The sequence below is a fragment of the Poecilia mexicana genome, unplaced genomic scaffold, assembly GCF_051168715.1.
Source record: "Poecilia mexicana isolate PSO_F unplaced genomic scaffold, ASM5116871v1 scaffold_3, whole genome shotgun sequence".
NCBI classification, from domain to species: domain Eukaryota; kingdom Metazoa; phylum Chordata; class Actinopteri; order Cyprinodontiformes; family Poeciliidae; genus Poecilia; species Poecilia mexicana.
Genome location: NW_028263372.1, coordinates 28827400 through 28851660, shown reverse-complemented (window position 1 = coordinate 28851660; position 24261 = coordinate 28827400). Strand labels below are relative to the sequence as shown.

The following is a 24261-nucleotide window of genomic DNA, read 5'->3' as shown; positions in this document are numbered from 1 at the left end:
AAAGTGACCGTTTGAATCTGAGTTTTTTTTTAATGCACAAGTGAAGCAGATGAGATGAAGCTCATCCTTCCTCTCTGACTTGATGCTAACCCTATCTTTTGTTGCTCTGCCTCTTCCTCCCTCAGGAGATGACCTAGAGGCCTTACAGATACATTTGTGCTTTCGTCGCTCTAATCTGCATCCGCAGAAAACGGCAAGATCTGGAAGCACACTTGTTTCCTCCGTGGGTAATATCTACCTCAGCCAGCAGACGGGGAACGCACCGGGACGCTGCTGGGAGACTTCAGACAGGCAGACAGAGCCAACAGCTGGCCGCGCGCTCACTGCCTGCAGCGTCCTGCTTCGTGAAAAGGATTTGAGACGGACTGGATCTGTCTGCCTTTTTGCTTCCCACTGAAAACAAAACAGTCACATCTTCTGACTCCAGAATTTATTCGCTTTTTTAAGAATTGTCATTTTCCCCTTTGTGCTGTTGACCAGTGTGTCTTTTTCCATGGATGCATTTTTTTTTTCGCTTTTGGCTTTTAAATGAGTTTTCTACTTTTGCTAGTGTAAAGCTGGTATAAGATTATATATGTAAATACATATGTGAATGTTGTATACTGTATTAGAAATATTTTTCCCATTCTGAAGGAAAGTTAATGCACTTTAAAACTTTGCTGTGATACTTTTCCTTCTCTATTGTGATAGTTTTTTTTGAAGCTGGAAACCGAGAGGCTGGGGTGTGTCTTGTTCTCTAAGCTAGGCATGAAGAATCTGCAGCAGGGCTGCATGTAAACATTTTACTCAGCCTGTCGGCTTTCAATCACACTTTTTTTTTTATTTTTTATTTTTATTGCCACTTCACAAGGCACACTAAGATGAACCTCTGGCAGGTGGGATCCTTGAGCTGTCTCTCGACTTAACTTGACCAGTTGAAAGACTCTCGAGACTGAGTGTTTTTGTGAGACCGGCCCAGACTGCTTTCTGTGGGAAACAGACGAGGAAAGACAGGAGCTTCCGGTGCTGTTGCACCACCTATGTATTGTTGTAGTGCACAGGAAAGTAAAATGGACTACAAGCGTCGCTTTTTGCTTGGCGGGTCCAAGCAGAAAGTGCAGCAGCACCAGCAGTACCAGATGCCTGAGCTGAGCCGGACCCTGAGCGCCTCTCTGACTTCTTCACCCATGGGCACTGGGGTGGGCATTCCTGGCAGCTGCCACCCACCTGGCTCTGGCACCACGACCGCTGTTGCCGACATCCAGCAAGGCATCTCCAAATATCTGGATGCTCTCAACGTGTTCTGCAGGGCCAGCGCCTTCCTTACAGACCTGTTCAGCAGCGTGTTCAGGAACTCTCACTATTCCAAAGCAGCTATGCAACTGAAGGACGTGCAGGAACACGTCATGGAGGCGGCCAGCAGGCTGACTGCAGCAATAAAGCCTGAGATTGCCAAGATGCTGATGGAGCTGAGTGTCGGGGCCGCTAACTTTAAAGACCAGAACGACTTCAGCCTGCAGGATGTTGAGGTACGTGGTAATGGAGAATCAGAGCCTCCACACAACATTTTGTTCCATATTTTAATTTTATTTATTGATTTAAATGAGAGTGCAAATAAATGAACATAGTAAAATCCTTTAAACCTGTGTCAGACAAGTGGCTAGTGTTACATTAAAAAATTAATTAAAAAAAAACACATTAAACCCAGAGAGACTGAAGACAACAATGCCTACCAACACAGTAGTGTTAAATACTCAAAGGTTTAACGTTCAGATAAGATGTTTCTTTGTATAGGATTTATAATGAGCCTTTAAAGATAGAATATAAACACCCTTAAAGCCACTTTGCCAGTCCTCTGTTATAAAAAACAAACTCTAAAATGGGTGGAGCAAGTTCTTGTAAAAGCTTATTTATATAGCAAACATTTAAAATGAGTGAAATTCTTAAAACATAAACCGAGTTTTTCCAAAATGTTCAAAAGGTGCTTTGACAGAGAGTTTTAATTAACAGCTTTTAAAGTTTTCTTGAATGGATATTATGTTATTTTATGATTAAATCGATTTCAGAATGACCAACCGGTTATGCAATAATCAACATGTGGAAAAGTATAGAATGAAGATGTAATGCTTCAACATTGCTATCTTACTGGGTCTAGAATTGAGGATGAAAATGTTTGGCAGTCTGGAGCAACGTGAGGACATTATGGTAAGAAAAGTATCAGGAAAATTAATCTGTTGATGTGATCATCACAATTAATCAGTGCTGCCACAATAACATATTCCTGATTATAGTACAGCAAAAGTATTAAGTAAAACACCATCCTGTATGTGACTTGGAGTCCATGTAACAATCAACGATGTGTCTTGGACATTTTTTGTTATAAAAATCATTTTTTGGACATATCTGAAAATATTTGACCTATCCTTACTATAAAATGTGAACATAGCTTTTTCAAGAACGGAGTCTTGTGGGACCATACAGGGCAATCAACGGAGGAATACATGATTTCACCATAACAAATGAATTTCTTTCTTCTTGTCAAATAAAATTAAATCCGAAGAATAGAATAGCTTGTTCAGAAAGTATAAAATATGTAGGATTAGATAAGAGAACACAGTGATTATCTCTATCGCTTCATGTTTCCCAGACAATTATGCCAATTTGTGACTATTTTGAAACTGAAAAAAAAAGAGAACAGACTAGCACCACATACATGATGTAACTCATTTATTTTTTATCTTCTAGATGTGGTGCAAAGATGCTTAGCCGCCCACTGTCATAAGGCTGGCGTTATGAATCAGTGTTTCCTGGCTCAAACCGGGTTCTCACGCCCAGTGTCAATATCTCTGAGGGTGAGGTGTGAAAAACAAGAGGGATGTGAGAACAGCAGCCACGTTTTGACAACCTAAAGACTGCACCATATTTCTGCAGTCTTATTTGATGATGATGTGCAGGCCGTGAAATACTGCATGAGGATTACTCAACAGGAGAATAAATAACTTGCTACAACTTTTAGTAAAATTCAAAAACAGAGGTTCAAATGTAATGCACATATGTTATTTATTTATTTTTACAATTTCTAACAGTATCTGTAAAAGATTGATCCAAGTATAGATATATTTTTACACTTCACTCTAAGCGGGGGCTGCTCTCATATCAGGAGGAAATTCTCCTGAAATCCCCTGCTTGCTCTTTTGTTGTAGATCTCGGTTATGTTCAACCCACTTTAAGCTCAGGTCACTGGGTTCATGAAGTCAGGTTGGACAACTTATGTTGACACTGTCAAGCCTTGAGCGTGGGGTCATTATAGTTTACAACATCAGTCTGAGAGGGGCCCCAGCAAAACATCTGGACTAAATGATTGAAAAGCTTAAAGCATTTACCAAGTTGCTTATGCTTCAGGAAGTCAAATTTGAAGTTCACGTCTTGCTAGTAATCTTTTTTTGTGACATGGTTTAAAAAAGTATTTTACGTAGAGCCTGTTTAGTAAAGTCTGTCTATTTTTATGTGGGCACCACACCCACACTGCCTGTTGGTTTATCCTGTGCTTAAAGGAAATTTTAAGGCATGCTGGTGACGTGTGAGATTCAGTCCGACAGATTAAACTGTTGTGATGGGAAAACATAAGTGGATTCGCAGGGTGACCCAAGTCCGGAAGCCAGGAGGGATTTTATTTTAAACTAAGACACCACTAAAAACAAGGAAAACTCTCCAAAAACCAAAATAGAATTCAGTCTGAACAATTTAATTCTTTGGATTGATGCATCTTAAGTTAAGGTACATAAATCTAATTTTACTTTCTGATTAATACTCAAAAAACACCTGACTGTATTTAATTCCAACCTTTAAGGCTTTTATCTTGCATCAATGTTTGAAAGTGCCACAATCCAACCAGTAAATCATTTGTCAAATTCTTGTATAGACCCGTTCAATAAATTAGGTTATTAATGAGAAGTAACTCATTTCAGTGAGATAAATAGATTGACACAAACCAATGTTTTAAAGCCTTACTTATTTCTGTAGTGTGATGTCATATTTCATGTGCTAAAGTCGATCTTGAAATAATTTGACATGTCACGATAGCTTGTGCTAAATGTTAAATAGATTCACATTTGATTGATGAATTTGCACAGCAACTCAACTGCAATCACCTGCTCTCAGTATTAGCCACACCCACTAACTTTGATGAAGACCCTGAAATGTTTAAATAAGGATTCAAATGATTATATTTTTAGCACACTGTTCAAATTTGAACTGATTTCCACATTATACGAATACATTAAAGTATTCATCATATTTATTTCAAAGGGTATTTAAGTTATCACATAACTATTTAAGGATTCTGTTTTAAATTGTGGTGCTTTTGGCTCTCTGTATGGCTACTGGCTGAGCCAAGGCTGTAGGTCTGTAGTAATATTTCTCCATCTAGTCTGCAAAAGCCACAAAATGAGAATGGCACTAAGTCTGCATTGCTAAAAAAAAAAAAATTATGCAGAACAAAATTATGAGGGATGTGTTGTAATTGTCTCCTTCATGATGAAGGATCTTTAAACAAAACTATGACTTAGCAGCCAACGGGTGTGCAGCAGCAGCCAACACCGGTGAGGGACTGCAGAACTTCTGTGGATGTGGCTGAGCCCAAAACAGGAAACACTTCTGCACCGCAGTCAGTTAATCTGACTCTCTGTGGTCGTGAATATGCACAGATAAATATTAGAGGAAGGCCAAGTCTGTGAAAGTTTAGACCGCATGACTTGGAACTTGCTCTTGGTTTCTGGACCCTGGCATTAATGGCACATTTGTTTCAGCACAGATGGATGGCTCCGCTATTGGTTATAAAAACCTTTGTGGAAACCACTCTGTACATACAATAATATTATGCTAGTAAATGTAAACTTATTTTAAACATGTAAACAAGAACAGTGGATGGAAAGGCAGTTGGCATTTTTGGTGTAGCTCCAAAGAAAGAAGCTTGTCACAGTGAATATTACTGAACTCTGTGGTTTTGTGATGAGTCATTTTTAACCAACAGTCACCGTTCAGTCTTTTGTCCAGTTTTTTGTTTTATAAAAACACATGCATGTTGAATAAAGTAGTTTACACATCATGTGCCACTAACTCAATGCAGGGTATAATGCAAGTTTGTGCGTTGCTCGTTTATGGAATGTGGTCTGGTAGCTGGACAGACTGTGAGGTCGTCTAAACGAACCAAATAGATTGTTGAGTTTGGGGAGTTGTGGTATGTGAAGCTTTTCCCTCTTTCTTTCCTTCTTTTGCTCATGTCTCCTACTTTCTTTCTTCTCTTTTCTTGCCTCCTTCTATTCCATAAAAAGAATGTGGTTCTCTGGCAGCTCAGAGGGGACACTGCTGCCAAATATGCATGAAAAGGTCCTTCTTTTTAGGGTCTGTTTGAGAAACTTGTAAGTTTAAAGCACAGAAATAAAACCAAAGGCAGACACAACCAGAGAGGCATTATGACATCTACAAAACATTCACTCATCCCCATGGGCAGGCATATTAGTCTACAGCTTCTGACATCTTTTTTCACAGTGTTACTGCCTTCACCATAACACGGTGTTCTTAATTTAAAGATCAAACCTGTTTATAGAGAGGGACCCAGCAGGGTGTAATTTCCATTGACTAATACTGAAACATTTACTGAGGAACACATTGATAAATAAGTTGCTGCGTGCAACATTTTATAAACTGAAACAGGCCTTTAAATAAGTGCAAACATACTTGGTACACAGATTGGTGCCGTAGCATTTCTGAGCTTACTTGTTTACCCCAGTGTAAACCAGGAAAAATAGAAGATTTTTCTTCTTTCTTCAGATTAAGTGGTAGCCTTTTTTTTTTTTTCATTAAAATACCAACGAATAGATTGGGAAGTTCAGAGATTTTCCTAATTCTACAGTCATGGAGCTGCTGTTGCTGACTGCTTGTTCGTTTAGAGCACAGTAAAAAAAAACACCTAACTTGTGCTGTACTCTAAAGCCATTGTAACTTTCCTGTCAGATAGAAGCTATGTGACATGAAAACCTTCGTGACTTGATATCAAAAACCAGATAGAGGCTCTTTGAACAGCATTTAGGTACTCCAGGGATGTTTTATGTAGGCACATAAATGATGAATCTGCCTAATGAAGTCTTGATAAAATCTGGACATGTAATAACTTTCTGTTATCACCATGAAACTGGAGCTCAAATTTTTTCATCCTGTTTTTTTTATCTTCTTAGAGAATTGTAGATTAACGAGGGACATCTCGCATACGTCTTCACTCAGATTATACCCCAAGGTTTCGGAAGATATAGCATACACTAAAGGAGCAAGTGTTTCATTGCGTCTGGTGTCTGAACAAATGTTCTTTTGTTTTAGTTGAAGATTTTCAGGCGTCCCATTTTTGATAATCTTAGCACTTTTATTTGGAATAAAAGAAAACATAAAGGTCAGATTTAAAGCGTATTATAATGTATAAAAGTTCTAAAAATGTGCTGAAGGAGGAGAATGCATATAGAAACAAGGGTCCCAAAACAGAATCTTGAGGGACACCTTAATTGATCAAGACCTGCAACTTGAAACTGCTATAGGTAAAGATCTGTCTGATTGCAATGATTGTTTCTAATACACAGACCCAGTACCTCAGCCTATCAGATCAGAGCAGCAGTTGGCAACAACCCTTTTCTAATCGCTACAATAAATAGTAATTTGAAGATGGGTCTAAAGCTGCTAACATGAAATAAGAGCCGAAAAGGCAACAAAAAGCACAGCAGGACTGTTTACATTGACCAACTATGGTAGAGAGCCTTTTTATTTCCTCCCCCAACAAATCAGACGGCAGTCGAAACCTACCAAGCAGACATCTGGTTATTATAAAACTTCCTATCAGCAATCTGGATCTCAGGAACATTACCCCCTTAGATTTGGTGTTCTGATAGTGCAGGTGTGCTCAGAAAATGGAAGTCTTAAAGTGATGGATTCATGAGTGGCCTTGTTTGGTTGCAGTAGGGGCCAACAGCGGCTTGGCTCTGCTGCACTCCTTATTTCTCATATTTTCCATGACTGTAAGATACTGCACAGCCAATAACATGTGTTATCCATTATCTGTGCTGAGGCCATGTCCTCATTTTTTTTTCTACTTGCTCGGTTATTGTAGGCTTTCACACTAGTTTTTGATCTGAGAGTGTGTGTTTGTGTATTTTTATCCTATTTAGGATATGTTGGCCTCTGTGATATCAGCCTAAAGCCTCATCATCTGTCTGAGTATGTCCTCTGGTATATATCTCACAAAAACAGTTCAGATTGATTTTCAGCATTGCTTGCTTTCTTCTTCTTCTTTCTTTTTCTTTTGATTTAAGGATCCTTCTTTGTTTTGGGCAATCCTGTCAAATCTAAGTCAATTGTTGCCAAGAGTTATTATCCTCAGAGGATAAAATATAAAATCTTTTCAGTTCATGATGTGATCAAGTGCCATCTTCTGGCCAAAGATATATATTTTTAACATTCATTTTTAAATGCTAAAAGCATGCAAGTAAGATTGCACATGCTTCAAAAGCATCCCTATGTTGGTATGCCTCACCATTTGTTACTTTTTTTGTTTTGTTTATGGCCTGACAATTTCCTGTTGGCTGATCAACCACCGAAATACTCTTGTTAGGATAAAAAGACGAAACAAATGAGGCAGCGAATTCCACCATCTGTAATGGATCCGTAAGCGTGTTTTGTTACGATAACAATGAAACTTCCAACATGTGGAATTTTACGCCTCCCCTTATTTACACGGCACAGTGGTTCCCATGAAGTGTGGCGCTGAGGACCGAAAAGTGGCTGCGTCCTGTTGTTTCTGCCCGCTGTCAGAACGCGACAGCATATTTCCGTCCTCACAACTCAGCAAATCTCTTGAGATATTTTCAGCAAGTACCTGAAAAAAGAAAACCCTGTGACCATGGTGGGCCCTGTGGTGTCCCGTTTCTCTCCCGCTAACCAGCAAACAAGGCAGAACTATTCTCTCCGTGCACAAACACGCAATTTGGGATTGGTAATTCCAGGATGATGTACAGCTAAAATTGAAGAAAGGAACTGTGAAGAGCACTGTAGGGGATTTTTAATGACAGTGAAAAACAACAGATCATCTCTCTCGCTTTAAAAATCTAAAAAAAAAGTATTGCATTCTGATGATTTGTGTGTTTTGCAGCTCATGGTTGACCTCAAAGTTAAGTACAAAGACAGTCTTTTTGTGCAGGAAACCTTTATTCTGAAAGCGTGCGTTTCAACTTGACCACATGGTCATGGCCTCAGATTGAAGGGGCTTTCCCAAAACCTTTGCCCCAGAGAAAAACATCCTAATGCCTTGCAGAAGTGCTCACTCTTGTGTGTGTGTGTGTGTGTCACTTTACAACCACAAACTTCAATGTGCTTTATTGGGATTTACTATATACCTCAGCAAAAATTATAAATACCTCACAAAAATGATTGTGAACCAGAAGGAAACGCATAGATGGTTTTTCATATTTGTTCAGTTCCAAATACAAAAGTGTGGGCTGCTTTTCTATTCCATCTGAGTCAGTACTTGGTAGAGCTGTCTCTACCAGCTTTGCATACTTGGTTGCTAACATTTTTACTCACTCTTCTTTGCAAAATACCTCAATCTGAGTCAAATTAGATGGGGAATATCTTTGAACACCAGTTCAAGCTTTATTTTCCAAGACTTTTTAAGTCAGAAAATAGCTCAATGTGAACTATTTTGTTGTAGTTCTGGCTGATGCATTGTAGTTGATATGTTACAAGCTGAATTTTTGTCCCAGTCTTTTTTTTTTTTTTTTTTTTTTTTTTTTTTTGCGCACACCAACAGCTTCCCTGACCCTGCTGATGAAAATCATCCCTTATGTTCCCTATAAACATGATTTCTTATGGGTTTCTTCCAACGATGGCTTTCTTTTTGGAGCTCTTTTATAACTGTTAGATTTGTAAAGTGCAAAATTTGTAAATTTGCACCAATATATTCCAGATTTGCCATACCCCATGATCCTGGTAGGTTTGCATTTTCATATGATGGACTGAATAGTGTTTGAGATATTTAAAGCTTCTTGCTGCTTCAGATGAGTTCAACTTCTTTCTTCTAGTCCAAGCTGCTGTTCATTTATCGTCATGATGCCGTTTGTTCACCTGTAGTCTGTGAGACCTCTTGGATCTTAATATTTTTATTCAGACTAAAGCAGGCTGATTAAAAGTCCCCAAAACACTCTTTAGTTTTTTGGTTGGAAAATATGTTTGAAATGTTTTTGTCTGCCATAATATCTCAAACCGTTTGACCAGTTTGTGTTTGTACCGTGACAAATTGTGAAGACAAGAGGCACAAACACTTTTGCCAGGCATTGTATGGTAAGACAGGAAAAAAGCATCACTATCTCCTAAATAAACTTGAGCTGATTAGGTTGTAAGAGGAAGACATGCTTCTGAATGATTCATACTCTTATCATTAAACAGATTAGCCACATGACAGTCTGCTGACAGTCATGTGGCTACAAATGTGGGCAGATGAGAGAGTTGATTCAGCAGTTTAATGGTGCCGAACTGTTGCAACACTTGTTTGTAAATGTTACAAAAAGCAATCAGCTCACTATTGCGAATGAAAAACAGCTGTAGCCAAATTGTAAAACTAAAAATGTTATTTACAATTATTGTCACGAGTTACTAAATAGTCAGAAATAAGGCTGAGTTACGAATTGAATTGCTTGTGATGTGTTAATTGTTGAAATAATTGTGAATTAAGTTAGAAATGGATTAACTGGAGTATACAGACTCTAAAACTACACAAAATATACATCTTGCATTTAAGAAAAAGTCTGTGTGTAGAATCGCATAGATTTAGCTTCACCTGATTTTTATTAATTGTTTAATTAGTTTATTAATTGGTTAATAGAAAAAATTAATCAATAGAGTAACCCTACACTGTAATGATGATCAGGAGTTCACTAAAAGAATGATACATTGTTGCCTTTTAGCCAATAAAATGTTTATTTTGTTATTTAAAAAAAGGAATTGAATTACTTTATTTGCATCTGTAAGCTTAAGTGGTTAAATGAAAAATGTGCAGAATATACACATTTTTCTTATCTGATTGCTTGTCAGAATATCCAATAGAATAATCAATTACTAAAATAATCTTTAGTTGCAGGCCTGGTCTTTGGCTTGCCAACCATTCACTCAATTTAACAATTCTCCCAGTGACGTCCATGTTGTTTAATTTCAACAGCCTGGTTTTGTAAGACAGATTTTCCTGGTGATGTGTTTTAACTGAAATGGCTTCCGTGTCTGTCCAGGTGCTGGGTCGGTGCTTCGTCACAGTGATGCAGGTCCATTTCCAGTTTCTTTCACAAGCGTTGCAAAAGGTCCAGCCAGTGGCCCAGAACTGCCTGGCAGAGGCTCTTGCACAGGCTCAAGAGCGCTGCGTCAACTCCCGCTCCCAAACCTCCGACCTCGGGCCTCTAACGGAGCTGGAAGAAGCCTCTCGCTCATGGAAAGGTGCAGCTGAGGTATGCAGCCACTAGCCCCAGGAGTTTTTCCACGTCTGGACTGGGAAAAAAAATATTGGGTTTGTCAGTGTGAGGTGAAAATTCAGCTTGTTACACATTCCTGATAAATGCTAACCGTGTGATTTCCAGCCACTATTTCCTATTTCCTATTTTCCGGGCTGCAGTGTGTGAGTGTGTGCTCACGCGTGCGTGGGTGAACCTGTGTTGCTTTGACTGCGCCCCTCTAATTCAAATCCATGTAAGGGAGCCTGTTCTGTAAAAGGACCCAACTAATCCTCAGGCTAATCAGTCTCTCTGGCTCCCTTTTGGGTGTTGTTGTATACAGAGAGGCAAAGAGGAGAGTAGTAGGTTGATTGATCTGTTAAACCCTGGCATGCTGAGTGCTGGCCCTAGAGGAAACAAGAACTGCATATAGAGTGATGGCATATAAGCTAAATCACTCTAAAATATTCTAAATCACTCTAAAAAATATCCTGCCTGTTTTTTAATGTTGTAACTAACAAGATTTAAACAGTGTTATAAAACAATTTATAGTGAACTGAAGTTAAACATAGTTGAGCTCTTTTTTTTGTTTTGTTTTTTCTCTCTAGTGAGTTTGTTGAGCTGTTTGCTGTTATGTGTTCAGGCCACAGCGAGGCTGAGGGAACGGGGCCGGGACGGCTGCCTGGCTGGCCTCCAGGTTCAGCAGCTCTTCTGCTCCAACAACACCACCATCCCCGAACACCAGTTGAAGGAGCTCAACATGAAGATTGACAGCGCATTACAAGTATGCTTTCAACATGTTCATCAAACCTAACCTTACTTTTTTAAAATGGCTGCTGTTAAACTGGCACATCATCCAAAAGTTCATTTTGGATGATGTGTAAGAATGTGGAAATTGTGTTGTATTGACCCTTTGCACACAGAGTAACATATTCCAAATATATATATTTTTTGTTTAAACGATTTTTAGCTTCAATTGGAAAAACTCAAAATTGTCATTGAAAATTTTGAGTTTCTGTGAAACTCCAAATTAAGTTTCAGAGAAAATGTAAATATTGCATAAGAGTAGTAAGGGATTTTTTTTTTTTTTATTAATGGTAGCCTCTCAGTGTAGCAGTTATCCATCGTAGTTTTTTACTTTTTTGCACCACTTTTTTTTTTTGTTACTTCCACTTAACGTTCCATGAATATGCTTGGTTACTGCACAGTTTGGACTGCAGCATTTATTCCCAATAGCCGTAATGATTTTATATACAAAAAAAAACATTTTTATATGTCTTATTTGTTGTAATATTCAAATCTTTTGACAAGCTTAATTTTATTTTATTTTATTTTTTTTATTAGCTTTAAGATATAAAAGTAACAGTGATAAATGCACAGTGATAAAACTCCCAAAGAAGAAATTTATCTGTATTTTAAATAGTATCACTTATTGAATTGAATTACGGAAAGAAATAATCTCATGCTTTTTCTAAGTTATTTGCTAAAAGTATTGCTGTATTTACTCTGCTCCTTGTGTTTCCTGTCCACAAAGGCTTACAAAGCAGCTCTAGAAAGCCTGGGTCATAGTGAGTATGCACTGAAGGCAGGTTTTCATTTCAACCCCAAAGCTGTGGAGGCAGCCTTGCAGGTGGGTTCAGTCTTTGCAAACGTGTAGTTTGAATAAAGTGTTTGAAGATATGGGCTCAGGTTTGAATGTGGAGTTTTGTTAACATGTTTGGGTTGTTTTCTGTGAAGGGCTGTTGCAGTGAGGCTGAGGCTCAGCAGGCAGGCAGGAGGCAGACCACCTCCCAGCCCATCCAGTGTGAACTTCCCACCATCCCTGTGCAGATTGGCTCTCACTTCCTTAAAGGGGTCTCCTTCAACGAATCAGCAGCGGAGAACCTCAAACTGAAAACGGTAGCGTCTAAAATAGGGGTTTGACCTTTAAAAAGTGGATTGTGCCTCTCTGTCACAGTCAACTATTCTTAGTTTTATGTGTCAATTTAGGTTTTAAGGAATGTTGTTTTCTGTGTTTAACAATGCACTCTCTATTGAGGTTCTCAAACTTGTTACAACACGTACCACCGCAGGAAAAAGAATCTTGGTGATACTTGTGGCCAAAAACAATGATTATTCACACTTTTGACAATGTATATGTTATTAAATACTAAAGACACAGTACTATGCAGCCCCCTTTTTGTTTTCATGTAGATACAGTATTTGTTTCACTATAAAAAATTGAAAGTACTCCTACTACAAAAATGATGGTTACAAAGAAGCTAACATTAGCACTGGTTTTCAAGTAATAATGCCTGTCAAAGCAGCATTAGGCTGCTCCTTTAGTTCACACACTAACATATATTCATCCAACAGGAATGTTTCTAAACACTTCAGTCTTTCTTTAGAAGTTAGGGGAAAATATACTGTCCTCCTTTCAGCCTGCTGACAGGACAGTTTGAAACATCTCTATAAAGGCTAATGAACTGAGTCCTGTTAGGTTTTTACTAAGCCTGGTCACTGAGAATAATTAGTAAGTAGATCTCAAACTTGGAGCTGGAATATAGATATAGATAAATGTCTATATCTATAAATGCCTACATCTATGTCTATCTAGATATAGACATTTATATATCTAACTTTGGACTTCTGAGGTAAACACTGCAAGAGGAACCTTTGATTCATATTTACCAAACAAATACCACTTTTTTATTTAAAGTTCTGCTAAAAGCAGACAAAGTGCCACTGTTTAAGAATACCTATAGTTGATTTTTTTTTTATCATCATCTCTGGTGTGTCATCATCAGATGTTGAAAGCAGACATTAGTTAACATCCATCCATGTTTTGTCTGCAGCACACAATGCTTCAGCTCATTAAAGAGCTGCTGGGACAGAACGGAATGACCCCTAGGGACGAGTCTCCAGTCACAGAAGTCCTCAATCAGGTTTGCCCATCCAGTTGGAGGGGAGCCTGTAAGACGGCTGTCCAGCTGCTGTTTGCCCAAGCTGGTCTGGTGAGAAGCAAACCTTTGTCATGCATTTCATGTTGCCTTTTAAGTCTCTGCTGTATTGTTCTCGTGTGGAAAGTAAATGGGACAAATGTGTGTTATTTTGAACTGCAAATAGTTGCTGAATCTTTGCCATTTTTTTCCCATCTTGCTCTTTGTTTTCATTTAAATTAGTAACAGATACGATCAGACCTCTGTAATGGCTTAGAGGTGTAAACAAACAACAGAGACACACATAAGAGAGGAAGCATTCTTTTATCATCTGAATGCAGGATAGGCTTGTATGGACGGGTCTGCAAACAAAGCTTCTTTGCCCTTTGTCTTTAAAATACGGAGTCCAAATGAAGCTGGGTCATCGTCGTGTTTATATGTTAGACCACACAGGGAAAAAACGGCGTGTTCCCACCAAGCCCTCCCACCTCAGTTAGAACTGTAAAACAGTCCTTAGATGATGAATGAGCGTCTTGCATTAGCCCCTAATCGGAGGCTATCGTCTCTAAGCTGAAAATAGACTATACCGCTGCGTGCATGGACACACACACACACACATACACACACACACTAAAGTCTCAATAAAACACCTGCATTTACTCATACACTTGTCAGTCCGTGCAGAGTAGTAGAGTGCCTTTTTTTTTTTTTCTTTTAACGCTGTATTTCTTGAAACTATATACACTTTTTTTTTTTGACATATGAATATCTATGTGTTACATTGTTCAAAAAGTATATGAAGTTATATATAAATGGATGGATAAAATATAATAATAATACATTTTATTTGTATAGAGCTTTTCTTAGTACTCAAAGATGCCTTACAGGAGTACAACAATATAAAATCAAACAATGGAAACTAACAGAAAAACACAAAAAGGGCAGATTTGACATTAAAACCGACTTTAACGCGTCCTATATTCTTCTGGATACAATATACATTCCCCTCGCTCTCTGTAATCTTTCTTGGATTTATTTGACATGTCATACTGACATTATTTGTTTATCTGTGTGGCTCTTTTTGGTTAAAAAAAAAAAACAAAAGAAAAAAAAAAAACTCCAAGTGGGTTTTTTAAGGATACACCTGCTCTGACGAAAAACAATGGAGTCATTTCCTGTAATCCAGGAAATGGACTCCTCCCTACTTCCCTCCCTCTCTGTGACCCAGTTTCCATGGGTTTCGAGGAGCCAAGGCCACTCTCAGAGAACTTGTGGACAGATTTGCTCACACTAGCAGGAGGACGTGCCGCTTTGACGCTGTCTGATTAAAAGCATTCGGCTTCCTCACCTTGACCTGCCTCTCGCTGGTGAACGAATGCCGGACAAATCTAAAACGGGTTATATATTGTCGTTATATACTGTCCAGCTACTGCATAGTTAAGAGAAGTTGTTTTCAACTGTTAGAAGCTGATTGAGGTGTTTTGTTTTTCTGCCTCAACAGGTGGTTGTTGACACGGCTCAGATTGAGAATAAGGAGGCCTACGCTCCCCACATCACTCTGGAGGGATCCAAGGTGGTGGTCCAGGTTCCTTCAACATGGTGGGTCTACCAACACATTTTCTAAGCCGTAAGATTAAGGCAGCATTGATTAAAAACCACAGCTTTTGAGATCTTTTAACATACATTTGGCTACGAACACAATGTTTATATGTGTCCGAAATGGTTCGTTTTGGGTTTGGATTAAATTAATGTCACTTTGAAATAGTCTTTCAGTGTCTGCTTATGATCGTCTGTGGGGAAGAAGGGACTGAAGCAGGGATGTAAAACGTATAAACATCATATAATAGAAAATACTGCATTCATCTTCAAACAACCAGGTTTATTACTTTCTCCTGCTAAATCTGCTTTTAATAAATTAGCTAAACTTGGATAAATACAGGAAGCATTTTCAAGACAGAGTGACCTCAATCCTGGTTTCGTTTCTTCTGAGTAGACCAAATGGTTTTTAATTATCTTTTGTAAAAATTTAAGTACTGCGGCTTATTTTATTAAGAAGGAAAAAAACATTTTTTTTTGGCTTGCAGGTTTTTATAACTTGACGATTTTTGTCAATGTGACAAAAAGTTTGGACACCCCTAGACTAAAGTCTTTTATCGTCAGTGATAGACACAAAGACGCAACTAAACATTAGCAAACACTGTTACAGTTTGGTTTCAGATAATAAACCAAACTGGTTAGTGCAGTACAGTCTTGGATATCGTGTTGAGTTCACATTTTCTTGTTTCTGCTCAGGTGTCTGAAGGAGGACCCGGCCACCATGTCCCTGCTCCAGCGAAGCCTGGATCCAGAGAAGACCCTCGGACTGGTAGATGTGCTTTACACAGCCGTGTTTGACATCAACAGATGGAAAGAGAGAAAGTAAGAGGACGTTGAACCAAGAGTTATTTTTCTTTCTTCTCATTTGTCGATAACACTTTGTGTTTCTCTGAAAAAGGGAGCAGGCCTTGCCGACCATTCAGATCCAGCTGCAGCGTGAAAGCCCAGAATACGGTGGCCAGGCAGACATGCCTACGGGTACCAGCTCCAAAACCTCCAGTGGCTTGCCAAAAACGATATCTAAACTGACTTCCAAGTTTGCCAAGAAGGTCTCATCTAGCTCCAACAGCGGAGGCAGCTATTCCATCCCCACCACTCCATCCCGCAGCATGCTTTCGACCAGTAGCTCCGACGACAAGGCCAAGGGCCTCGGGCACAACGACGGGAGGGTACAGAGTATTCTGCAGATGGGCGGCTTGTCCAGCACGCCTGACGCCACCCAGCAAAACCAGTTGGCTAATGGCTCGGTATCTGATGACCAGGGGAAGAACCTTCCCACTGACCAAGAGATGCAAGACGTCATCGACTTTCTCTCAGGATTCAACATGGGCAAATCCCAGCAGGCGTCACCCCTGGTGAAGAGGAGGAACTCTGTGGCCTCCGCTAACCCTGCGGAGCTGAAGCCGCCGAGTGGCCACCCACCCGCTTCCCAGTCCATTTCCTACACTGCTCTACAGACGCCGTCTAACTCCCTAACTCAGCCGCCTCCGTCGGTGCAGAAGCAACAGACTCAGCCTCAAACCCAGCCGCCCCCATCCCAGCAGCAGCAGCAGCAGCCTCCTCCGCCTCAGCAGCCCTCCCCCCCTGCCCTGCAGTTCTACCAGCACCTCCTGCAGCCCATCACCCAGCAGCAGGCTTCTCCTTCCCAGCTGCCACCCCAGCAGACCCCACCACAGGTTCTACCACAGCAAAGGGTGCCAAACAAATGGCTTGGCACCTCAGGGCAACAGCCTGCAGCACAGGGCCCCCCAGCAGGACTGTCCCCCTTAGGTCCCATCAGCCAGTGGGGGTCCCCAGGGCTGTCTGACCTGAGTTCAGACCTGTACAGTCTGGGCCTGGACAGCACCTACATGGAGACCATTATCTCGGCCATGCTGGGTCAGAAGCCACAGGGGCCCCGCAACAATACTTGGCCCAACAGGGACCAGAGTGAGGGGATGTTTGGAGTCCTGGGAGACACGATGCCCTTTGACCCAGCAGGTAAGGCCACGAGCTACCATCTACCGTCTGGAAGTTTGAGCATCACAAAAAATTATAGGGGACGTGTTACGCAGGTTTTACATTTAGCATGTTTTTGCATGACCATTTTGGTCTCTACTGCTCTTAAAGAAAACAAAAAACAAAAAAAAACACCCAATTGGTTTTTGGCTTAAGTTAATGGTTTTTGGTAACTGGAAAGCAAGCAGTTTAAAAAACCTCCAGAATGCAATGTCACAAATCAGCAGGCTCTGCCCTTCACCTAGCAACCCCAGCAGAGCCTGGCTCTTTGCCTAGCAACCCAAGCAAAGCCCGACCTGACAGTTGTACAGGAAATAGTCATAATGTCCATCCACCAGGAGTGTAAACTCCAAAAAGTCTGTGCTAATCAGAGTGATTCCGTGTTTAGTGGAAAGTCTAGTGGAAGGAGAAAGTATGGCAGAAAAACGCTGCACAATCAACAAGAACACCCGCAGCCTTGCTGCGATTGAAAGAAGAGTGCGACTGCAAAAGTTTCTACACTTTGTCCTTCCACTTAGCTTTCCATTAATTGGTCTGTATACCACAGTAATAAGAGATATTGTCAAGTCTCTTATGAATAGTTCACCTTAAAATAAATAAAAAGTGAGTGTTGGCTCAGCCGTCTTCTGTTGACTGCTTTATGTTGCTCTAAATCACAAACATGTCCAACTAGAACAAAAACCATAGATTTTGGTTCAGGCTCCATTATTGAACCAGCTCACTCTTGATGCTAACATCGGTCCAGAGGACAAAGCCTGTTGATTGTGGCATAAAGACGCAGACAAATGAAATGTTGGGGGTCTGTTGCACCAGGAGAACAATGTTCAGAAGGTTTGTGTTCGCCTTGAGCTGAAACTCCTGAATGCTTGCTCTGGGTGTTTTACTAATCGGCTTAAAAAGTTTTTTCATCTGAAGTCTTTCTTGGCTCATAAAAGAAAATTAGTTTGCAGAGATCCAATTACATAAACAAAACAGGACAGGCAGACAGGAGAACATTAGGAACAAAAGGCGAGATAATCACCAACAAAAGCTGTTTAAAACCATTTAGTAACCATGTCGTACGTAATTATGCGCCATCCCAATTTGAATAATCTAGCCAAGCAGCTGCATCATCTGGATGAGATGAGAAATTGAGGTTATGTGCAGAGCTGGGCTTGTCAGTTTCTATTTACAGCGCAGCAGACTCTTTTGATTGCAGTCGAAGCCTACTGTGCAGAGTTGACTTATGGCTATTGTGATTTTTCTGCCATCGTAGACAGTCTGGCTTAAATGGATTGAGCTCCGGGGTATGAAAGAGAAAAGCTGAGGGCGTCAGAAACTCTCATGAGTTTATTCCCCCCCCACACACACACACCCACCCACCCTCCTCTCTCTCTCTCTCTCTCTCTCTCTCTCTCTCCCTCCATGCAGTTGGCTCTGACCCAGAGTTTGCACGTTACGTTGCCGGCGTCAGTCAAGCCATGCAGCAGAAAAGGCAGGTGCAGCACATCCGTCGCCCGAGCAACACGCGCAGCAACTGGCCGATGCCTGATGAGCAACACAGAACCTGGTCCCACCCAGAGTACTTCAGTGAGGGGTAGGCATGTACAAAGCACATCTGCCATATTATTGACTTCCTGCTTTGAAAAAATTGTAAAGACTTAAAGAGGAGCAGCAAAAGCAAATGAGGTGGGCAGCAGATGGTGTCATCCAGGACATGTTACTGTGAAATATTGTCTTCAGTCAGAGGCCTCTTCAGATTGCAGGACTGACTGCTACCACAGCATTGCCATCTACAATGACCGTTTGAAGATATTTGTCACAAAAGCATTTAATTACCTTTTGGGATGAATGAAGTATTTTTAAATTAAACTCAATGTTAAAACGATTTAAATTCCATCATTCTGTAGTGAGAAACATGATTAGAAAACATTTAAAACAGCTGCCAGTCCTCACAGGAGTAAATTTATCCTGAGCTCTGACTATGATGCTCATGGAAATTGCTATAAAAAACCAATTAGATTCTACTGTCACCACTCAGAAGGTTAAAATATTAAAACTCATAATGTTGCAAAGTTACAACTGAATGAATTGCAAAGCCTTTGGATTAAAACCTGCTAAACAGATATGAAGAAAATTGAGTCTGTAGAAATACAGAATTTTTACATGAAAACCTTAGTTGATTAAAAATGGATGGAAACAAGTCACAGGTATTGACTCGGCGTGATTTAATTATCAATTCACTGATAATAAATCAACAGAGCAAAATGTAAATACTGCTATAAATGTACCTGGATTACAACAAGACTCTTATAAACATTTAGGTGCAATGCAGGCCATGAGTTATTTAAACCAGCGGTTCATCATCTTTCACAGTAATGTTTGTCAGTGTTTTTAATTAAATTCCTGATACAACTGACACCATGAGGCATTTGCCACATTAATTGCGGTTGTTGTCGTTTAATTCCACCTACAAGTGTGAGACGCCATTCTGCTTACACACTAATCCAGGAAAACAACCTAGAGGTAAATAGCCGCTCTGTCGTCTTTCACAGAAACACATGCAGGAACGTCATTTATTAAATGATTACACTACTCTTAAATATCTTGGTTGTAGCAGGTCCTGCGTATCAGATCTCCACGTTATTATAGGATCGTAATGAAAACACTGCGGGTGCTTTCTCAGGGAGGCCGTAAACAGCAGCTGGTCAGCCAATCAGGGAGACTCGGCCAGCTCCAGTGACGAGACTTCATCAGCCAATGGGGACAGCCTGTTCTCCATGTTTTCCGGGCCGGACCTCGTAGCAGCGGTTAAACAAAGGAGGTGAGATTTTTCACTGATAATCAGTCAATAACTACGTTTTAAAACGGAGATGGACAAACTGAACGTTACAAGATTGAAATCATGAATTTGAACGAAAAATCGATTTAATTTGTGATGTCTTCTCCTTTGTCTTTCTTTAGGAAACACAGCTGTGGTGAGCCAGAGGTGTGCACCCTGCCGTCACCTCCTCTCCATCACATTGGTGACGATAACCAGGTAACAAGCCGAACATTTTTCTATTTCCAGGTTGAAAGTGACACAAACCTTCGTCCTGACCTCTCTTCTCGAATCGTGACTCATTCGTACTCTCTGCCCCGCAGGACAGCAAAACTAAAACCTGGCCCCCGAAAGCGCCGTGGCAGCACACCACCCACACCCACACCATGCCCAATCCCAGCTCTTCCTTGTACCAGATGAACCTGCCTCCTTCCTCCCAGTGGAGCGACTCCATGCAGATGCTGCAGTCGCCCGTGTGGTCGACCGCCGGCGACTGCTCCGCCTCCGCCGGGATCTCCTCTGGTTTTCCCTTCACCCAACAGCAGCAACAGCAGCAGCAGCAGCAGCAGCAACAACACAAACCCATGACCAAGGGCTTCAAATCCTTCCCCCTCAAACACGAGCATCGGCCCTCCTACCTTCACCAGTACTGATCGAACGAGTCCAAAGTAACGTGCCGCCGAGGAGCTGCAGCTCCAGTCATTACACTCCACACCCACTGAATTGGAAGATTTGTAAGCCTCAGAGGCGACGTTAAGTACACACACTGGCTCAACATTTTTGTATTTATATTTTTCCATGTCAAACATCTCCACATTAAAAGAAGAGAAAGACGTATTTTGATGTTTTCTGAACTGCCATCTTTTAAACTTTGAACGGTGCATGTGTCATTCTGGCAGCAGTTAGTCTAGTGGTTGTTTCTCTGTCCTCAGACAAGAGCTGGAGACGTGCACGGCCGTCACCCACTTGCTTCTGCAGCTGCGTGTGTGTATGCGTGCGCGCGCGCGCATGTGTGTGTGCGTGTGTGTGTGAGAGAGAGAGACTAGAGGGGAGAGGATTACGAGAGGGCAAGGGCTTGGAATGCTCTCATTTCTGCCCATAATAAGTATACTGTGTCTACATAGCTGTAACTGCCAAATCTCATGCAAGATGACTCAGAGTACAGCTAGCATCTTACTGTTTCATAGCTTGTAAAATACTGAAGTTGAAATATAAATATTTAGTTCTTTTTATCAAGAGGCTTTGAGCAGGCTCAGCATAAATAAAGTAAGCCACTGCAGAGGTGGAATTTGAGAGAAATACACTACTTTTACATCAACTGACCAGAGTTCAGAGTTATAGCTGTATCTATGTGCCATGTTGGTATTGATAGCACTTGCAGATTATTTTCCAACCAAAGCGTTGTTCAGAGGACGAATGGTGCTGAGGAGGCGTGCTTATTGACGAACATGAAGTTTATTTCCTCCTCTCCAATTGGCGTTTTTTTTTTTTTCCCCCTTTTGCTCAGAAATTAAAAGAAAAAATAAAACACTAACTCCCACAAACCTAATGTTTTCTTTGAGATATTTTTGTGTACAAGTATCGACAGTATTAATCTTATTTTTGTATTACATGTTATACCATAACTGTATGTTAGTATTTTAGACATTACATGATTGTTTTCCACCTCCCTGTATGTGAACAAGCACATTTCTTTCCTACAGTCATAACTACACCATTGATCTACAAAGGTTACCAAATATACATGCTAAACACTAAAACATTGTGTGAAAAGGGGTTTCGTTTCCTTTACAGCCCTTGTTCCCTTGGTTTTATGGCAGTGGGCTGCATTTAAAGGCCCAGAATGTTATTTTTGTGATGTTTGCGGATGCCAATGTTGCCTGTATTTATGAAATGACACCATGTTTTCAGATAACTAACATACTTAACATGTTTACAGAGAATAGTTTGTTGTATATACATATAAATATATATCTTTTTATAGTTAATGTGCTTTGCACAATCAACATATAGGGTTTGTTGCTTTTTGTCTGTGTTATCTCCCTAACTGTTGCAGCCTTTTTTTTTTTTAAAAGACATCTTTACAGACCTTGGACTGTAACTGTTAGCTTCTCAGCTGTGTACAAATGGTTTACTAGTGGCTTCTACAAAAAGATGGAGAAAAATAATAAAAACATGTTACCCTGAAAGACGAGATGAAGGGGGACTGCTTGGCTTATGTTGCTTATTGTTCTTTTGAGCTGGCAACTGATTTTTTTTTTTTTCTTTTCCACAGTGTACCAGCAATGCAAAAAACGAATAAAAAATTAGCAATTCGAAATGCAAAGCATTGTTCTTATAGGTTAAAAGTCAGCCAATTATTCCACATTTAAATTCCCACACATCTGGAAACAACTTTAAAATGGTCTTTATTGCACACATACTGGAATGAATAAAGTTAATTTTTATTTCACTATAAAAGTCCTCTGACATGAGAACTGTCCTCCCACAGTCACCGCGTCTCTTCGTGTCCATTAAGAGCAGGTGTTGACACGTCGCTGGGTGAACACTGGGAACAAAGAGCAGAGTTGAGGATAATAAGCTCTCACTGTTTCACTCTTAATAAGCATTCAGTTTCTTCTCCTTACACTTGTGATGGGTGGAGTGTCATCAGGACTGGCGTCAGCTATGGTCGCCAGATAGACAATGTTGCGGTGCAGGATCTGTTGGTACCTGTTTCACATGCAGAACAGACCAGATTTACTGAAGGGCTATTTCCCTGCTTTTAATAACTACAATCTGCTGCAGCTGAAAATCAGATCCACTTGAAGGGATCAAGCTTAAGCTGGTCATTTTATACCTGTTTAATCTTTAAAATACAGTTAGATTTAAAAAAAAAACAAAAAAAAACGTATTGAATTTATGAAAACAAAAGCCATTTTAAGACTGGTTCCTTCACTGCATTACATATAGTTCAGTTAACAACACTATTGAAAGCATAAAGAAAACGGGTTCTGATGTAGGAAACCTTAAAGAGTAATTGTAAGACTTTTTTTTAGACTAAGACAAGTTCTGTCTTGGATGCAGCCTTAAAAATCCTATTTTTATGTCTGCACAAGTAGAATAAATTGTTTGGAAATCCCATTCTGTATGTTACAGAACCACCAGGCTAAAGTTAGCATCTGATTCTGCAATAACAGAGTGATTTATAACTCCAAAATAGTCTGATATTCTCAAAGCCTTACAATTGACCTTTCAGAATTTCAACTATGTTTTTCAGAATCTGAAAAACATAGTTGAAATTAGAATATCCCTGTAGTTTTTAAATAGGACCCAACGAAAACTGACCTGATGCCAACAAAATCCCTAAATTAATCTGTCTGATTAATTTACCCACTTTGAGTAAATTTACTGAATGAAGAATTAATATATTTTAACCAAAATATGTAACAGACACACTCACACTTTATGTTAAAGTGAGACCTCTTGTTTCTAGACGAGCTTTGTTTGTCTATCTGCTGAGCCTGTTGTGCAATTTACAGATCGAGCAGATTTTATATGTAATATGCATTAAACATAATCCGCTCAAGTATTTCAATATTGAACTGGCATAGAGATAAAGTCAGAGCTTCAGGATCATGAACATCATCAGCAGGCTGTTTTAACTTACTGCACACACTCCACAGCGCGTCCTTTCTGCATGTACTCGGTGATGCATCTTATCAGCTGGTCGTTTTCATCCAGTAGCTACAGCAGAGAAAAACACAGGAGAGATAAAATAGTCACATTTAACTGGCCAATATGTCGCTACCGTTAGCTATGAATCAGCTTTTCAGACTAAGCAGGAAGTAAAATGAATCCTTGCTGATGCTTTATCAGCTTCGTCAGCGTCGTTTCTTACTCTCTGTATTGTTTCTTGGTTGATTTTTGCCTTCCCTCGGAGCTTCTTTGGGACAAAAACAATCGACATGTCTGAGCTGTCCTTGTTTACCTCTGATGGCCGCGCATTTTCTTCCGCCGCACGTCTTCTTCGCCTCCGGAATTAAATGACTGTGTTGCATCCGCAGAATTAGCGCCATCTGCTGGAAAGTTGACGGTCAAACGCAGCTTCTCTTTTAAATGTTTTATCAGTGGCGCTCACTAACAAAAGATCTACGAGATGTATGCGAAAATATATCGTTAAAGCATTTATGCAAGTACAAATTTATTTGTTCTATTTACAAACACCGTTCAGTTTTTATTTGTAGCAAGCTCAAATTAAAAACAGAGAGAGGATAGCACGGAGAAATCTGATAGAAATAGATGCTCTGTCAGTAAATGTTAGTTTCATCCTAAGCCATTAAAAAAAAAATCCTTAACAAATATACATTTTAATTCAAAATTAAAAGAAACATTTGGGAATGGAATATTCCAATGCATATACACAAGAATAACATTTTTGTTCAATTGTTATACAACCCTCACAAATTATGTTAAA

The 24261-nt window shown here is 40.0% G+C and overlaps 2 protein-coding genes across 2 annotated transcripts in view; one reads left to right on the top strand and one right to left on the bottom strand.

Moving 5' to 3' along the window:
- garre1 (granule associated Rac and RHOG effector 1) overlaps positions 1–21999 on the top strand; it is a 35298-nt gene extending 13299 nt beyond the window's left edge. The window contains exons 2-14 of the mRNA XM_015002837.2: positions 126–1508; positions 10299–10511; positions 11137–11277; positions 12028–12123; positions 12231–12392; positions 13328–13486; positions 14913–15010; positions 15704–15829; positions 15906–16987; positions 18416–18581; positions 19671–19808; positions 19949–20024; positions 20129–21999. Coding sequence (XP_014858323.2) covers positions 1020–1508; positions 10299–10511; positions 11137–11277; positions 12028–12123; positions 12231–12392; positions 13328–13486; positions 14913–15010; positions 15704–15829; positions 15906–16987; positions 18416–18581; positions 19671–19808; positions 19949–20024; positions 20129–20458 — 3276 coding nt within the window. The 5' untranslated portion in view covers positions 126–1019 and the 3' untranslated portion in view covers positions 20459–21999. The remainder of the gene's footprint in view (positions 1–125; positions 1509–10298; positions 10512–11136; positions 11278–12027; positions 12124–12230; positions 12393–13327; positions 13487–14912; positions 15011–15703; positions 15830–15905; positions 16988–18415; positions 18582–19670; positions 19809–19948; positions 20025–20128) is intronic.
- Positions 22000–22196: 197 nt separating this feature from the next.
- On the bottom strand, positions 22197–23837 carry ss18l2 (ss18, like 2). Its single transcript, XM_015002839.2, has 4 exons — positions 23686–23837; positions 23455–23531; positions 22433–22517; positions 22197–22353 (listed from the first exon to the last, which is right to left on the bottom strand). The coding sequence occupies exons 1-4, from the start codon at positions 23752–23754 to the stop codon at positions 22297–22299; spliced, it is 288 nt and encodes a 95-aa protein (XP_014858325.2). The 5' UTR covers positions 23755–23837; the 3' UTR covers positions 22197–22296.
- Between the last annotated feature and the right edge of the window lie 424 nt (positions 23838–24261).

What these genes read in the sequence shown, in the direction of transcription:
- ss18l2 (XM_015002839.2), bottom strand. Translation starts at nt 23,754, where the DNA reads ATGTCGATTGTTTTTGTCCCAAAGAAGCTCCGAGGGAAGGCAAAAATC. An exon ending in CGCGCTGTGGAGTGTGTGCA is followed by an intron (nt 22,518 to 23,454) that starts GTAAGTTAAAAC and finishes CATGTGAAACAG; the next exon opens with GTACCAACAGATCCTGCACC. An exon ending in ACACTCCACCCATCACAAGT is followed by an intron (nt 22,354 to 22,432) that starts GTAAGGAGAAGA and finishes CTTTGTTCCCAG; the next exon opens with TGTTCACCCAGCGACGTGTC.